The sequence below is a fragment of the Halichoerus grypus genome, chromosome 2 (assembly GCF_964656455.1).
Source record: "Halichoerus grypus chromosome 2, mHalGry1.hap1.1, whole genome shotgun sequence".
NCBI classification, from domain to species: domain Eukaryota; kingdom Metazoa; phylum Chordata; class Mammalia; order Carnivora; family Phocidae; genus Halichoerus; species Halichoerus grypus.
In genome coordinates this window covers 182,999,791-183,018,588 of record NC_135713.1, presented here as the reverse complement: position 1 = coordinate 183,018,588, position 18,798 = coordinate 182,999,791, and the positions used below count along the sequence as shown (strand labels likewise).

The following is an 18,798-nucleotide window of genomic DNA, read 5'->3' as shown; positions in this document are numbered from 1 at the left end:
AATTAAAACACACAAAGCAAAATGGTTCAAGGGGAACCTGTAGTTTCTAGTAAAATACCCTACTAACCACAGGAGCATTTTACCTGGGAGGTAGCTGAATGACCGACGCCTTGTAGAATGTGTGCGTGTTTGTGTGTGTGCACGCACGCGTGTACTAGTACTGCTAGTATACTGTGGCCATGGTAACAGGGACACAGTAGGAGGTTCAATATTTCAGGCATTCTAACAAGTAAAGGTGACATATCCAAGTCAGCAGGACAAGCTCAGCTTTAATTTTTGGTGTCACATCAAATGTCTTAATTTCCCAAGCTTTTACCTTAAAGGAGATATGATGGTGGCCACTTAGAGAGTATATACTTAATCTTTGGGGGAACCTCTTCAATGTAGCATAAAGATTTTATTGCAGACCCATGTTTCTGACTCTCCAGACAGCACAACGACCCCTTCCGTCAATGTTTATATGTGATGATAAAATGACTCAGGACGATTTTACTTCCCTGGGCCCCGTGGTGCTGGAAGGGCTCTGACCGAGCTACTCCAATCCTCTCATTTTCTGGATGAGGGGAAGGAGATCCAGAGAGGTTAAGCAGCTTGTCCAAGGTCTTCTAGACACAGATTGACCATATGATTCATTGTACAAAGTGGGGCATTTTTGAGAGAAAAGGAGGTGCTATTTCAATGACACCAGGACCAACTGACCTCAATCTAGACTGCCCTAGGAGCATGTGATCATCCTATCTAGACAGATCAAGGTTTTGCCTCAGACCCAGAGCATGAGAAAATGCTCTATTTGCTGCTGACCTTTGCAAGAAGGAAGAAGGAGTCGTTATCTGGGGAGGGGGAAGGGCGCTCCCAGAGGCCAGGATGGGGATTGCACTTCCTTGCACATGCTCCAGCCAATGCATTTCCGGAACCACATGTCCGAGCTGGTGTTAGCAGGGCCTGACTGGCTTGCATGGGGCCCCAGTGATGACTAGAAAGAGGTGCAGTTCTGAGGACAAACACCTTGGCCCGTGGGTGGCACATCTGCAGCCCTCTTCTAGGGAGTATTAATACCAACAAGAAATCAGCAATCAGAAAAGGTGAAATGTAGGAATTTCACCTCCTGCACGGATGCCACTCTGGATTCCTAGATGGGGACAGAGGGTAAAAATGCTGACCTTGAAAGATGGAGCCCGAAGAAGCATACCGTTGCCAATAAACACTACCATTACTGAGCGCTCACTGCGTGCCAGGCTCTGTTCTGAGCACTTTACATACACTGATCCTCTTAATCCTGAAAAATACCCGATAGGGTAGAACGGTTCTGTACCCTGATTATGATGATGGTTATGCAAATCTGTACATGCTAAAGTTCAGAGAACTGTATGCCAAAGGAAAACAGTTAATTTAAATGTATGATAATTTAAAAAATAAAGTTAAAAAAAAAGACTATATACTGTATGAGTCCATTGAAATTTGAAAAAAGCAAAACTACAGTGATAGCAGATCAGTGGTTACCAGGGGTCAGGGGATTGACTGCTGAGGGACATGAGGGCACCTTTCGTGATGATGAAAGCGTTCGAGATCATAGTTGTAGCGGTGGTTACATGACTATATATTTATGATGATATATTGACTTGTACAGTTAAAATGGCTGACTTTTATTGTAGGTAAACTTTACCTCAATAAAGCTGGGGAGGGGAGCCCTACAGATGGGCATCGCTGTTAGTCTCATCAATAAGGAAACCAAAGGACAAGTAGGTTGAGTAACTTGCCCAAGGTCACAGGTGTGTGTGACAAAGCCAGATTCAAACATAGGAATGAATAACTCTGGCAATTTTAACCTCTGCGATTAACCACTGCTTATGCAAGAAGGTCCCAGCTCGTCACCTGGGGGAAGAGGAACACATTAGCCCTAGACACGCAGGTGCAACGGGAAATGTGTGATCCCCACCAAGGACCTTACAGAAACAATAGTTGTTCTGGGTGGCTGTTTGGGTCCACCAGACTGGTCCTTCCTGAAGCAGACACAGCTGTTTGCTTTGAAAAACCTGGAGCAGGGGCACTGATTCCTGAGGCAGGTATCTGGTGATCGCTGGGCCTTCCCCCTTTTCCTGGCTGGGAGTATGATTTAAAATCTTCTGGCTAAGCTCATTTTGCCAAACAGCTCCTGCAGGGTCCATTTTTAAGACTCAATCCAGAAATTTCTAGCTCAGCAAACAGATCCAGTACCAGAAAATGTATTCGCCCAAGCCACCTCTGAGACTAAGGAATATGGTTTCCCATGCTTTGCAGAGGGAAACAGATGTGTTTATTCACAAACAAATTTACAGATATGCAATACCTTGCTTATTGTATTTCAAAGACACGAGAGCAAAAAAACATCACTGTGCATCTGTATGTAACGTCCTAGTTACTGTCCATCTGAGAGGGGCAGGTGAATGAATCTACAGTCCTCGGCAGGTGCACAAAAGGATGCTGTGTCATATTTCCCATTGCAGTTCGTGCCACTTGGAGAGATAGGCTCCCGTCTCACTTTATAGCCAGAAAAAGTGCAGGTTATTCTTAAGGCTGGTGCAGAACTGGGAGGGGTATTCGTGATTAGAGAGAATGAACTTACCCGTGATCAAGCAGCTACTTAGAAGCAGAACCAGTTAGGTGCCTTGACTTTGCATAGCTGAAGTCAGAGACCTGGGTTCAAATCCCCGCTCTTCCCCGTATGGACCATGTGACTGAAAGCAGGTTCTTTAATCTCTCTGACTTTCTTTTCCTTTTTGTAAAAATGGTGCTTCCGAGTGTTAGCTCACAGGTTTGTTGTGAGCAATGGGTGTGAGAAGGCACTGAACTGGGTCATGGTACAAGCTCAACAAATGAAAACCAATGGTAGCAACCATCTTGGTATGTTGTGATTATCTTCATAGGTCTTCTCTGCAAAGATTTTGGACTAGATGACTGGCATAGCACTTTGCAGCTTAAGAAGCCCTATCACAGGAATGCTTTTCCTCAATACACAATCAACTGATCATGTATATAGGACTGGCATTATTAAACCCAGATCAGAGTTTTAAAAGGTTAAGGAAGGCTAAGTGATTTGCCCCGTTTTGCCCTTGCTGAAATCACACAGCTAGTAGGCGAAAGAACAGGGTGTTGAAGGCAGATCTTTTAAGTAAAAACATTACCCTCTGTCTGGTGGCCCAAGAGTCTGACTCCCAAGCCACTGTCCCTTCCCCACCGTGCGTTTGTCTCGGCTTCCCTGTGGCCCTCTTCCGGACCAAGGCAACTGCTGTTCTTGGAAACTGCTTCTAACAAGATGATCCAATGAATAATCATGAGAGCAATCCTAGTGTTGCCCTTTTACTGCTGAGACGGGGATAGATTTATGTAGGTTGACCCTGGCTGGTATTTGGGAACGGATAATTACCTTCACTTACTATATCCTAGGCTGCTTTGGCTAAATATTTACTGCCCAGAATTCTGCTCTTTCCAACCAATTCTGAACATGAGCATGCCACAGGCAACTAAATGGCATAATTCATTTGGGGCGGCCATAAATCTAAGGCTTCTACCAGAAATGATGCAAAAAATTAATGGAACATGAAATCAAGTAAATGGAATTGAGTACAGTAATTAGTTCATATTTTAATCCTCAGGTCTGTTTATTATCCGTCAACTGGCGAGCAATTAAGTCGGCACCATTGAGATGATTAGCTTTGTTTCAGCAAAAGTTTATCGATATGTCAGAGCAAATGAATCTGGGGGTTTTAAATGGCTTTATTTTGAATTGTATAGCAGCACATCCATGGAGCGGCTAGACATCTCATGATTTAATTTTGCAATATTATTATCTAGATTACTTATATTTAATATTACTGAGCTGTTGTTCTACGTGGCTATTGGGGAGAGTGGGTAGGAGGGGGGATTCAAACTGTAGAAAAGCATGGCTTACATTCTTAGGTCCTCGTGATTGCCTTTTCGTATTAAGACCAACCAAAGGATCTTTCAGGAATTCTACTTTCTGTTTTAGTCTTCCAGTCTTTCATTTCTACATTTCTTGCAATCAGGCACTATTACAGTTCTCACATGGGTGGTATTTTTGTTTGGGGTGATTTGGTGACTTCTAGATCCATCTCCTCATGGATGCTGATGAGTGCTCATGCTTATAAAATAATCTGTCCATGTCTTTGCCTTTTTGAGGCTGGCTGCATTAACGTCCTTGTGATGGGTTCTGCTCACTAAGATAGGGAATCTGATTATCAGACTACACCTGCTCTACGGGACAACTAAACCAGATGATCTCAAAGGGCCTGCTGAATCTTGGGATTGTATATAATCTACATTTTTATCCGAAAAATTTTAAATCTCAAATTAGGGCGCCAGAAACTTAGGTTCCAGTCCTAATTCTGCCACTGTCTCTCAGTGACTTTGGGCAGGGCTCTTATCCTCTCTGGCATCTGAGTTTTCTTTTGTACAGTAAGTGGGTTGGAAGAGGTGACCTCCATGGACCTCCAATTTTAACACTTCAGACGGAGGCTTTGAGCAGACTTGTTCTTTTCAATAGTGGGTCTATACCTTGAAGTAGGAAATGTGATTTTTGGTGGAACCTCTGCAAATTTTAGTGAACTCCTGACAGTGGTCAGAGTAGTAGTGAATTCTTACTTCACACCTTTCTTTTCCAATTGATTTTATTCCTGTGGCTTTGGAAATGGGTGGAAAAAAGTACAGCTAGTTTGTAGAGGTGTTGGGTCCAGTACCCACCTTAACTGCAATGTCATTGTTTACTAAATAAAGGAAGACCACATTCGACACTTGTAAAGCCGAACACTGATGGTCTCCATGGTAACAGTTAGGTTCTACACACTGAACCTTGATCAAGTCCCAGGTAATGCCTGTCTTTAACAATGTCTTTGTAATATAATACTCCTTCCCTGCTTTAGACGGAACACCAGGGAGGAGATTAGAGTCCAGTAGAGGAGGATGGTGGCTGTCATAATGACATCCTGGCAGGACCAGGTCAGAGGTATGATGCAGGTTAGGATGGGAGTCCCCGGGATAATGAGTTGCCTCAGCAAGTTGTCTTTAAATGCAATGTCTTCTCTCTTTGGCTGCCCCATGGTGTCCATCTAAAACTAGCAATTTGGAAAGCTGCTGACTTGATTGGATTGTCCCTTCCCAGAAGCAATTATAAAAATGTCCAAAGGGAAGACTCCTTATCCTTAGATCCCAGTCATCATCTGCTTGCTGGCATCATCATAATATGCCCAATCACCATCTGGGCTTCTGACTTCTGTTTGCTTTGCTTCTCAAAGGCCAGTTTGCTAACTCTGAGTGGGACTGGCTCCTGGGATCCAGAACTTTGGCTTCTAGCATTGGCAAAGACTAATTCCTTGGTCTGATCTTGGGAGTAATTCCAGTGCTGAAATGAGGAATCTACATGAATGTTTCTAGCACATTGGCTATCCATTTTACCATTCCTCCTCCCAGGGACCCTGAAGAATTCACTTACTCTGTATTTGTGAATAACTTAACATAAAATGTCTAGAACTGCTGTTGATATGGACATTGACTTTATTAGGTTTGCCTTATGGCAATAGAACTGAATTCATGATATACTGGGCATAATTTAGGCACTCTGAAAGTTGCAATCTTTTATCTTCATTTTGCCCATTCAATCTTTTTATTCAGTAATATCCGTCAGGTGCCTGTCACATGTATGGGGACATATTAAAAAGTACGACCTACTCTGTGACTGCATGGAGCTAACATTCTGGGAAGTCAGGGTCTTACTCATGGTCTACAGATCCTTGAATGTCCCCCCTGGGCTAGGGCCCAGAGTAGGCGAGCAGTCACTACTCTGGGGTTTATGGGTAGGTAAACCTTGGCTTAGGTTAATCAATGTTATGAATCAGAAGACCTGAGCTAAGCCCAACCTCAATCATTTACTGTCTGCATGGTCTTGGGCCTTAGGTTCTCCAGGTAAGAGGGAGACAATACCAAGAGGCAACTTCACGGAGCCAGCGTTGGTGATTCAATGGGAGAATTTATGTTGTGCTTTGGAATTCATTGAGAGTAACGGCCAAAGTCCATACAAAGTCCAGGCAAAGAGGACCTGATATGCAGCAGCCCTGCCCACTCTCACCTCCCTGACTTCTCACGCCCTCTCTCTTACCCTGTGTTGGGGCTGCTCTCCCTCTTCCTAGAACGCTCACAGCTCTCTCCCACTTCAAAGCCATGGTAGCGGCTCTTACCTCTGCCTGGAATGTCCTTCCCCCAGACATCTCTATGGCAACCTCACAGATGACATCCTCTCAACACAGCTTATACAGACAATCCTGTTTACCCTTGTAACTCATTACCTCCCCTCCTCATGCTCTGATCCCTCCTGACTCTATTTCTTTTCCCATAGTGTTGATCTTATTCTAACTTACCATATGCATTTACTCATTTATTATGTTTATTATTTATTACTTGTCCATTCTCACTTGACTATAAGCACCATACAGGAAGGATTTTTATCTGTTTTCTTCACTGTAGCACATGGTAGGCACTCAATATTTGTTAGCTGAAGGAAAGAAGGAAGGAAGGAAGGAAGGAAGGAAAAGCAAATCAGGAAGCACGTAAACAGTGGCCAGATGTTAGCAGTGAGATTCGGTAGCCAGCTGTGGACGTGCCTGAGCAAGTTCTGGATTGTGCTGCTGAGTAATTGACTCAAGTCTGTGCCTTGTTCCTCCAAGGTGACAATTGTTCAATGCTTTTGTGTTCTTTACCACACTGAGGATAGGGCTAGGTTAGTACCTTGTTAATACATTTTGCATCTCTCAAAGTACAATCCTTTCTCAAAGAAAGCCCCGAACACGCCTTAGTGGTTGCTGTGAACTAAACCACTCTTTCTCTTTTCCAGTTTCTAATAGAACTTGGTGCTTTGGACAGCCTTTATTGAAACACCCCATCTTCAATTTAAATGAGGCTGCATATTCCTGGTATAGTCAATGAATACAACACACCCAAAATTCCAGGAAAAAATTCCTGTAAGCTTTGAATTCCTAGGTCGCCAAGAGTTGATTGAGTTATAGATTCAGTGATTGAATGACTCATTCCACAAACATCAATTAAGCACCTACTGTATGGTGGGTACTGTGCTAGGTGTATGGTATACAAAGATGAATAGTGAAAAAAGTCCCTGTCCTGAAGGAGTGTACGAAGATCATTTATTTTTTCATTCAGTAAACATTTATGGACTCTGACCTCATGTGTCTGACAATGTACAAAGTGCTGGGAATACAGCGATGATCAAAATAAAATCTCTATCAACAAAGAACTCCAGTTCCAAGAGAACTGAGAGTAAACAGTTATAAAATCTACAGTGATGGGCAATTTAATAGATTGGGGCCAGCAACATTTTTGTGTAAAAGACCAGATATTTTGTAAATATTTCGGCTTTTGCAGGCCACACAGAGTCTCTGTTGCACGTTCTTCTTCTTCTTCTTCTTTTATTTTTAAAAACCCAATCCTTTAAACATGTAAACCATGTTTAGCTACTCGACTGAATTTGGTCCACAGGCTACGGCTTGCGGACTACTGAAATAGGTGAATATGGAGGATTCTCTGGGAGTCACTGGCTGGGAGGAGGGGAGGAGGCTTGGAAAGTTCTGGGGTGTGGGGTGGGGGTGGGGGGCTGTGCACGAATGAGGAAGAGAGAGAGAAAGCTGGGATTCAGAACAGAGGGAACACCTTTACCTCGGCACTCAGGGAGTTCTTCCATACGTATGACCGTGTACCTGTTATTCTTAAACATCCCAATTCTCATTCCCCTTCAAAACTCCACTTGTATCAATGAACATCTCTACAAGGAGGTCTCAGCCTCCCGGCAAAGTGCTAATTACATTGCCTGAGTACCTCCCCCCAGAGCCGTTCCGTGCCTAATGGGGCCCTGGTTCTCCGTGATGTGCTCCTCAGCACATTTCATACTCTAGCACCCTGCAGAACAATCTGGTGTTGCTTATTCCTACAAATTTGTGCGGCTTTAGTGCAGCCAGTGTCTAAAGGATGCAAGTAACAGACTCCTTCAAGGGGACAGGGTCTGCATTTTCTGCACTTCTCAGTTGTTTGCACGGAGATAATTGTATTCCCTATTCTGGTTCAGAGCCACTAAATAAATAGATAAGCAAACAAACAAACAAGCAAACAAACCCATAAATAAATAACATACGACTTTTGTTCCTCCTTTTAATGAAGCAATCTTATCCACATTCATAGCAATAGCTGTGGACTCGTTCCTTGCTCGGATGTGTGTGAGCAGAATCAGAGACTCAAGAGGCTGAGCCGGGAAAAGCTCATGTTCCTACCTCACCTTCAGCGGGAGCAGCGACTGTGTCCGGCCACAGAGGTGTCCAAGTGTCCTCTCCTTAAAACAGTCCCGAGAGAGCTATTTCATAACCCCCTTCCAGAACCATCCTCAAATACAAGCCCCGTGACCCTGTATTTTAAATATACATGCCCCTCAGCAGACTGTCTGCTATGCGGGGCTATGGAGCTCAGCACACTGGAGACATGGGAAGATGGATGGCAGGAACGGGGGGACCTGGCAGAGGTTTCCCGCGAAGTGGCTGGTGCGAGTCTCAGTATATACACTCCCTTGCGCCTTCGGAAAGAACTTAAGGAAGGTTTTCAAAATGAGTATTTCCAACCTCCACTCAATAAGAACGCCTCTTTTTTGTCTAGCCTCACTACTGGAACTTCATCCATCCCCAGGATTCTTTTCAAATACTATCTTTTGCCTACTTAATGCATTTGTTTCTTTTCATAAATACCCTACTTTAGAGTGGACATAATCTAACCAGTTAGTTAGACACGATCAGCAAGTGAAGGGTCTTCCATATTAAAAACGGTTCATTTTCCCTTCTTGAAAAAATGGAGGCATTTGAATCCCTGAATATGCTCATTTATCACCAGCCCCCAACAAGGCATCCAGGAATGCTCCGTGTAGGACATGAATAATTTTTATAAAAATGCAGTTGCTGACTGTGTTGTACATCCACACAGCTTTATAAAACAAAGCAAATGATTACCATCAATTACAATAACCTCACTAGACAAGACTGCAATTAATCTTCAGCTCTTGAGATAACGACTGTTGCGCCGTGCCAAGGAAAATGCCTGGCATTAATTGACTTATCACGATTGGCGATGATAGATGGGACAGATGGCGATGTGATTATTCATTGTCAACAAAATAAGCACACGCTCTGTTGCTAGAAGTGTCTACTTAGGTCCTCTCAGAGGATAGCCAAAAACAGAGACCAAAGGTGGCTTTGAAGACAGCACAAAATAAAAATAAGACATTAACCTCCAGGATGGGCTATATTTACTCTAACTGGGGCTAACACTCAGTGGAATCTGGTTGGGGGACATTTTCTATAAGGAAATCATGGATTACATGGGATTTCAGCACTAGAAGGTACATTCTTTGCTCATGAGGATATGAGATGAGTCACTCTTATGAAGTCCTCAAATTCCATTCCATGCTTAATAATTCCAGTGATGGGAATTCACTATCTTCAGAGGCAAACTCGTTCCATCAATGGATAGCTCTCATTGTTAGAACATATATTTATTTAGTTGAACTCCATCTTTCTAGGACTTCCATCCATGGACCCTAGGTCTTTTCCCTCATGCCACAGAGAAGGTGCCAAAATTTTCTTGGTCACTAAACTCTTAAATATCTCAAAGGCTAATACTTAGCCACGTGACATTGTTTTGGTGCTTCTAGCATTCTGATTTCTTATACCTAAACCCACACCAGTTCAGAGACCACTCATACTGAGACCACTCATACTGAGGGGCTGGGAAAGAAAAGTAACACAGCTGATGTGGTCTGCCCAAGACAAGGTGTAATAGTACTTATGCTGAGGCCAATGCTCTGGCTTGCCTGCTTGGGAAGCTGTTCTCCAAATCTCATCCATCTAGACAGCACCCCAGCTTTGCCATTTGCCATAACACCCGGGTGCCCTTTTTAATTTTTGTGCAGTATGGTTTTGTTGATTAAGTGCTCATTGTTTAGAAAACTGGGATAATTCGGGCATATTCTGAGCTAAAACTGGCACAGTGGTCACTCACCAAAATCTCTTGGGGGTAATTTATATAAAGGTGCATATCTAGACCCCACTCCCTGAGACCCTGATTCAATTGCCCTAGGGCAGGATTCAAATGTAAATATTTTGACAATGGTCCCCAGTTAATTCTCACTTGCAACTCTGTTTCGATGCTTTATTCATTGAAAGCACTTAATAATGTGCCAGTGGAATGAGTGCTTCACAAACCTAATCATCAGACTCTCCTGGGGGCTTTAAAAATGCAGATTCCTTAGAGTGCCTGATACCTGTGGTCTGGGTATGTCTAGGAAAATTAATACTTTGAAAGATCAACTTGTTATGTGTTTCCGTTAAGGATTTTGGAGACACTCATTTACTCCAAAATTGTAGTTCCTATACAAATTACAATGCACCCTTATCACACACTGAAGAAAAAGGCAATTCTAAGGAATTCTACAAAGCAAATATTTTAGCCAAGTAACCATCCACACTTTTTCACTCATTCAATAAATAAATTCATTAATAAATTAGTTTTTAATCGGAGGCAATATTATGATAAGGATCAGTGAGGGAAAAAAGCAAAGAAATCAAACCAAAGAAATGAGCAAGTAAACCAACAAATAAAAGTTACAAATACTGAAATGATATGTATTTAAAAAGGAAGTGTTTATCTAATTTAGAATATTCCCTAATTCAGACTGGCAGTCCCTGGTCACTCTCAATTCATGGATTTTCGCTCTGCTTTCCTCATCTTCCCTGCTATACTCTAGCTCAGAATCTGCAACTCTCGGGAGTTTTTCCATTAGGGTGCCTTTGGCAGACATCCCTAATCAATCCTAGCATTTTTTTCCTATGGATCCAGGAAGGAGGCTCATTCCTGCTCAACCCTGTGCTCTATGCAGCCATTACTAATAGAGCACAGATGAGCTGAGCTCTACCTGAAGCTTCCCCAATACACACAATGTCCTGACACAGGTTGGTGCCTTTGTTGTTCATAATTTCCTGCTTTATCTTTGTTGTCTATCAACTCTTGAGTACTCCAAATGTTCCTTACATCTGAAATCCCACTTAATTTTCAAAATAACCTTATGAGGTGTGTAAACTCAGCCTTGGAAGGATCAAGAAACCATCTCAAGATCACATAATAAGTGTGTATTAGAGCAGGACATACAAACTCTGGTTCTTTGACTCCAGAGCTGATGTTCTTAAACATTATTCTGCATTTCCTCTCTTCTTAGCCCAGTTCAAAGGGTCCCTCCTCTGGGACACTTCTCCTGGCCCCTTCAGGGAAAATCTGTCACTTCTTCCTGTGAGTTGGCCAGGGTCTTTGTACATCTCAGAATACTCTAATAACAGAATACTTCAATGATTTGAATATAGTATTCTTTGAACTCCTTTGTGGTAGGAGCTTTGCCTTTTTTTTGTTTTTTGTTTTGTTTTGTTTTGTTTTTTAATCTTTGTATCCCTGGTACCTAGGAGAGAGCCTAGTAGATTCTCAGTTGATACACTTTGAACAATCATTAAAATCTGGCCAAGGGACTCCTTAAGGTTGGCCTCTCTTTCTCAGTGTATGGCCTTACTATATTAAAAACAATGCCAGGTTTAAACATGATGTTGATTGAAAAAATTTAAAAAGACTAGTCAATTGTGAGATACATACTTCTGTTATTTTAAAGCTTTCTTGACCTCAGTTACTGAGGACTTTTAAACAGAAACGTAGTTACCGACTATTTAGCATATAAGCCCCCCAGACCCCTAATTGATAACCACCCTCAAGTGTAAGAGGACAAATTAAATATACCATGCTTGTCAAGGGTCAGAATCCAGATGATATCTGTTATATCTCTCATCCTATAATTGAAGCTGGTTTGGCTCGCTGCTATGGTCTGTGTCCTACCTGGGTTGATGGTGGCACATAGTGATACTCACCAGTAATGGTGACATACAATGACATTTCTATTCTGTAGAAAGTCAGGCAGACTATTTAGTTGCCTGACATTTATTTCACAGTAAGTTATAGTTTTGTGCAAATAAGATCCATTCTGCCAGAAGGAAGAAATTATGGAACCTATACTCTCATATGAGAGGCTGATGGTCCAAGTAGGTGTAAGTGAAGGTATGCATGAAAAGTGAGGATTTGGGGTTAAAATAATGCTCCAGAGATACTGTAGGGCATGAGTCATGATAGCTGCACCAATGTCTCAGAAGGAAATACCCAGTTTCATTGTGGCCTTCCCTAGAAAACACTGGAAGCACGTTTATAGACTTCCACATCAACTTGCAAAAGACAGATGGAGAAAGGAGGCACTGACCTTCTCATTTCACAGATTTAAAAGAAAGCTTTCCATCTGTTATCCCACCTTGGGTATAAATAGACACCAAGTCTTATTAATTGGCACTCAACTTTAGTACTTCAACAGCCCCACATACCTCCCCAGAGAAGGCTTGTCCATTGAGGAGGTGCTCCGACCCTTGGCTGTCCTCACTCCCGAAGTGTAGTCGGATCTCCTCCAGCCGGTGGCTGTATGTCATGGGCCCTCCTGATATGTTAACCAAGTGTTCCTTGTCCAGGCGCAGGGACACATGTCTTCCAGTGTTGTACATGGTCCCACTGACCTGCAAGGCAATGCACAACAGGTCAAGCAAAGCTCTCTTTCCGTGTCTCACCAAACCAGCATGGTGCTTAGACCAATGCCTTTTGCCTCCTCTTGATAGGCAAACATTAGGCTAAGTTTATATATGAAATAGGGAGTAGCAGTACCTAGAAGGCATTCCTGCCCTACCTGGCTTCTGTGGTATTTTCTGCGAGGCATAAACCACATTTATGATCACATGATCATGTAGGAATTTGAGGTGGGAATTCAAAGGAGACCTCAGCAACTGTGACTAATATTTTGGACATTGCACTTTAGAAAAAATAACTTGTCCCTCTTAACAACAGGTGTTGGCAAGGATGTGGAGAAGGAGGAACCCTTGTGCACTGTCAGTGGGAAGGCAAACTGGGGCAGCCATTTTGCAAAACAGTATGGAGTTTCCTCAAAAAGTTAAAAAAAGATCCACCCTTCAATCCAGCAATCACACTACTGGATATTTACCCAAAGAATATAAAAACACTAGTGCAAAAGGCATACATGTAACCCTATGTTTATAGCAGCATTACTTACAAGAGCCAAACTATGGAAGCAGCCCAAGTATCCACTGACAGATAAATGGATATATATATAATGCAATATTACTCAGCCATAAAAAAGAATGGAATCTTGCCATTTGTAGCAACATGGATGGAGCTAGAGAGCATAAGGCTAAGCAAAACAAGTCAGTCAGAGAAAGACAAATACCATATGATTTCACTAATATGTGGAATTTAAGAAATAAAACAAATGAGCAAAGGAAGAAAAAAAAGAGAGAGAGAGACAAATCATGAAAGAGACTCTTAACTCTAGAGAACAAACTGATGGTCACCAGAGGGGAGCCAGGTGGGGGGATGGGTGAAATAGGCGATGGGGATTTAGGAGTGTGCTTGTCACGATGAGCACCAGGTGATGTATGGAAGTGCTGAATCACTATACTGTACACCTGAAACTAATACTACACTGTATTAAAATAAAAACTTAAAAATATAACTTGCCCCTCTAACCCTAAGTATTTGGAATGTAGAGATACTGTAAAAGTTAAAATCTCAGGTGTGAGAAATTGGAGAAAGCAAGAGATGCCACAAAGGCCAAATGAAAGACAAGGAAGCCAAAAATGGGTAAACAGGAGCAAACCATCGTGGGAGACTGAAGGTTTTGGTTTGAAGTCTCAAGTGTGCAGTCCCATGTGTCTTTGTTAGGTCCCTCTCTTGCCCTGGCCACCAGATGCTGCACAGAATGTGAGCTCTGACCCCCTTCTCAGAACTCATGGACTCAGTGCTAAGCTAAAGAGATGGATACAAGTTTCCCATTTCCCTTCCTCACTCCTGATTCCATCTTGCTTCAGCTTCTCAAACTGCTGACCTTACCGCTTGATGTTCCCTTTCCTTCTTTTCTCTTTGAACTTGATATTCAGCTTCATTTTATTGACTTAGCACCTCTCAACACTTGAACCCTGATTACTACCTGTGACTCTACTGCCTTTGTCTCCTGGGTTGACTTAGCTCTTGGGGCAGAACAAAAGCTTAAAGGAGACTCTGAATGGGTCTGAATGGAATGCTTCTGGACTTTCAGAGGCTGAGATACTTGGATTTTCTTCCTGCTTACTCTGGCTGCTTTGGGCCCAGCCTTCTGCCCTAGGGATTCCTTAAGGGCTTCATGTAACATATGATACATTCCTTAGTCATAGTTTCATACATTTTCTCTCTAGCACTACCCTTACCTGCCCCTCCACCTTTCTGACACTAGTGATAATCAGATAGGTCTGCAGATGGCTCACTGTGGTGGAGAGAATAACGCCCACTAAATACTCCATTGACTCATTTTGCTGTAAGGTGGAGCCCATGTGACTGACGTTGGCCATGGGGTATGAGGGGACATGACAGGTGTCCCTTCCAGGGTGAAACTCTGGAAGTGAAAAGCTTACATGCACAAGTCTCCAGTCTCTCTCTTCCCCTGCTGCCTCAATCCCTGGGGCCACATGGAAATATGTAATGTTCTATTGCTACAAGATGGAGCTCATGTCAGCCTGGGTGCTTGGCAGATTAAAGGGCAGATTGCAAAAAGGGCCAGAATTCTTCCCCTCCCTGTAACTGCATTCTTTACAACAGGACTCTGTAGCTGTTCCCTTCAAGATAGGGATCTGCTTCTCTCCCTCTTGACTCTGGGCTGGCCTTGTCACTTGCTTTGGCCAATAGGGGATATGATGTCTGTGCTCTGAGAGGCCTTGCATATTTCCTCACTCCTTCTTGGAAACTTGAGACCACCATGTCAACGAGCCTGGGCTAGCCTGCTGGGGGATGACATGACACTGAAGAGGAGAAGCCATCACAGACTGACCATCCCATGGCTGACCTGCCAGCTGACTGGCCCAGCCGAGGTCAGCCTAGCCTTGCCCAGACCAGAAGAACCACCCACAGACCCACGGACTTGGAAGGTAAATAATTGGGGTTTTAAGTCCCTAAGTTTTGGAGGTAGTCTGTTATGGAGCAAAAGCTAACTGATAAACACTAGGTCAATCATCTTTCCCCTCCTGAATCTGGAACTATCAACAGAAACTCTGTTGAGTGCCTGGCAGTGTTGAGTACCTGAACTGGAGAGTCACATGGAGTCCAGAGACTCAGCCTGCTAGGTAGCTGGAAGTCAGACCAGAGAGAGAAGAGAAAAGCAGATGTGCCAACAATGACAGAGGAAACCGTGCATTGAGAGAGAGAGAATAGCCACTTGACCTTCAGAAATCCTTGTTTGCAGTTCCTTCATGAGGCCTGAGCTGCATTTTCTCAGATGCTTTACATCTTACCAATAAATTAATTTTTTCTCAAGTTATCCATTCTTTGCAACCAGATAATCCCAAAGTGTGTACTCCTCCAGTCTCAAATAAATGCATATTTAGTCAGTATGAGATCATGAGAGCTTGTCATTTTTTTCATGTCCCAACTCATGATTTCCTTGGCAGTAAAATGGTCAGAGATAGGCTTGTGTTTGACATTGCATCTATCATTAAGTAAAAATTACTTTTTCTAATATTAAGATAATATAGGTATTATATATGGTTAAAAAGATATAGAATGGCTCAAGGAAATAAAAATTAGCCACAATTCCACAATTACCCAATGATCACCACTAATATTTTGATATATATATTCTTATAGCTATATATACTATAACATATATGTATGACTATCTATACCCATATTTTAACAAGATCATTTTATATGTGTGTCTGTATAATCAGATAAGTGATTTTTCACACACATGTATATATATATGAATTTGTATATATAAATATATACTATTATTTATAATATGCTATGTATAATATTAATATATTAATGATATCATGTAGTATATTTGTTATATATTAATATATAAATCATATTAATTATAATTATATTAGTATATAGATAATATGCTATAATATAGTATAATAGATGAATACAATATTATTCAGTATATATTATATATAATTATTATATATTATATATTTAATATACATAAATAATTATACGTATTATGTACACAAACACAATATTGTTATTTAACTATATAAATACCACATATGATTATATATTATATAAATATATATATAATTTTCACAAACATGAATATTTCCGGGTCACTAAACTGCTCTTCTGTAATGTCACTTTGAAATGGTTGCATAATACTCCACTGTAAAAATACATAACTTATTGTTGAATCTTTACATCCCCTTCACTTTTTCACTATTGCAAAAACGTACTGCAATGAGCATCCTATGGATAAATTAGCTTTATTAATCCAGGGATATTTCAATTGGCAAATTCTCTGTCAAGTGGTGTACACATTATTACAGTGCTTACTATCTATTGCCACATCCATCGGCTGTGGAGAGCAGGTCCCACAGAGCAGAGCTGGATCTCGGTAATTCTCTTCAAATGACAAAAAGAACAGCACCATGAGATTCAACCAGTAACATCTGTGGGCACCTATGGTGTGTGAGGCAGTGTAAAAGGAACTGCTCTGAATTCTTTCTTTTTTTTTTAAAGATTTTATTTATTTATTTGACAGAGAGACAGTGAGAGAGGGAACACAAGCAGGGGCAGTAGGAGAGGGAGGAGCAGGCTTCCCGTGGAGCAGGGAGCCCGATGCGGGGCTCCATCCCAGGACCCTGAGACCATGACCTGAGCAGAAGGCAGACGCATAACCGACTAAGCCACCCAGGTGCCCCAGTGCCCTGAATTCTTAGAGGATATATGCTCTGTCCCATTAGGGAAGTATCTGGGGCTTTCCTGCACTTCTAGAAATCTTTCCATCTGTGCCTGTCTAATGTCTAATGTTCCTAAGAAAACTGTTGCACATTGAAACAAGGCAGGGACCAGGTGGTATGCTTGTCTGCATTTCCCCAGGACTTAGAAAACCTACTGGCACGTAGCAGGTAGAAGAATGAAGGATCCTTGAGTCAAAAGATTCCCTGTGTGCCTCTTGGTGACCTTGGGAGGCTCAGTGAATTCCCTGAATCCTTAGTTTCCCTAAACATAATGTAGAGATAAGAACCACCCCCCCCATGAAAATGGGGGATAGAAAACTATAAGGCATATAGAAAACAAACGTCAAAATGATAGAAGTAAATCTTCCTTATCAGTAATTACTTTAAAAGTAAATAGATTCCACTTCTACGAGGTACCTAGAGTAATCAGAGTAATAGAGATAGAAAGTGGAACATGGTTGGGGAGAGGAAAAGGGAGTTATTACTTAATGGGCACAGAGTTTCAGTTTTGCAAGATGAAAAGAGTCCTGGAGACGGATGGTGGTGATAGTTGCAGGACGATGTGAAATGTCCTTAAGACCACTGAAATGTATACATAAGAATGGTTAATATGGTAAACTTTATATGTGTCTTTTACCGCAGTAAAAAAAAAGTTGGGGAAAAATTCCCTCATGAGTTATGAGAAATAAGGAAATAATACATGTAGCAGTCCAACATTTTTATTCTCTTCCTTCCCCCCCTCTTTTGACTTCTGCATGGGTGCCTAGCTGATGTCCAGGACCCATGCTGATCTTCCCCACCTCCCAGCATCCAGTGGGATACAGTGTTGCTTGCTAAACATCACAATGAAGGACTTCCACTGATTTCTGCATTGTGACGATTCGCTTGCCCATCATTCCAGATTATTATTTATTTATTTATTTATTGAACATGGGAGGTGGGGGAGGGACAAAGGGAGGGAGAGAGAGAGAATCTTAAGCAGGCTCCACCCCCAGCACAGAACCTGACACCGGGCTCCATCCCACACCCTGAGATCATGACCTGAGCTGAAATGAAGAGTCTGAATAATGCCTCTAACTGTGTGCTAGGAGCTGAGGATGGCATGGTGAGTAAAACCAGGCACAGTCCCTGCCCTCATGGAGCTCACACTCTCCACCATGCAGAGACCAGAGTAGGGGAAGGGAGTTATGGGAAATCCACCTGAAACTCGACCATTTGCCTATGTATTCTTACAGCTAGATGCAACACCCCCTTAGCCCCACCCTTTCCCTAGACACTGAAATAACATTAATTTGTATTAATCAAAAAAAGCTGTGTAGCCCGGGTATGGTTTGTTGCACTTTAATTTAAAAATAAAGGCTTGACAACATTATGTATGATATCTAATGGTACATCTGCACTGTAGTAATTAACATTGCAGTAGTGTCATTTTAACTGTAATGCTAATTACAGTGTTTCCAATGAACTACTTTGGTGCACAGCATGTTGGAAAAAGTTGTCTCATGCCGACCAGGAAACAGAGCTGCACAGAGAAGTTGAAGCTGCAGGGGGAGATCCCGGCTGCCTTTGGCTGCTTCATGGTTCTCCTCTATGTTTTATTTTAATCCATTCCAAAATGAGGTGAGAGGCGTAAGTGATGATCATTTTGCAAGGGAGGGCCCTAAGTGCAGTTGCTGAAGGCTCAGTGACTTACCCAGGATTGTACAACTGGAGGGGGTAGCAAAGCCAGGTCTTCTTGATTCCAGGTCTCATGATGTGAGCAAATGCAAGCATCTCAGCCCCTTTCAGATGGGAGCCCTGTGGGGAATTGTGATTTCTCCTCCAGTCTGCAAATGCAGGGCTTAGGCAGGCG

The 18,798-nt window shown here is 42.2% G+C and overlaps 1 protein-coding gene across 4 annotated transcripts in view; it reads right to left on the bottom strand.

The window, feature by feature from the left end:
- The window catches only part of CA10 (carbonic anhydrase 10), a 494,596-nt gene that overhangs the window by 91,429 nt on the left and 384,369 nt on the right, over positions 1-18,798 (bottom strand). For all 4 annotated transcript variants that reach the window (XM_078065118.1, XM_078065112.1, XM_078065108.1 and 1 more), the window contains exon 5: positions 12,501-12,686. In XM_078065118.1, coding sequence (XP_077921244.1) covers positions 12,501-12,686 — 186 coding nt within the window. The remainder of the gene's footprint in view (positions 1-12,500; positions 12,687-18,798) is intronic.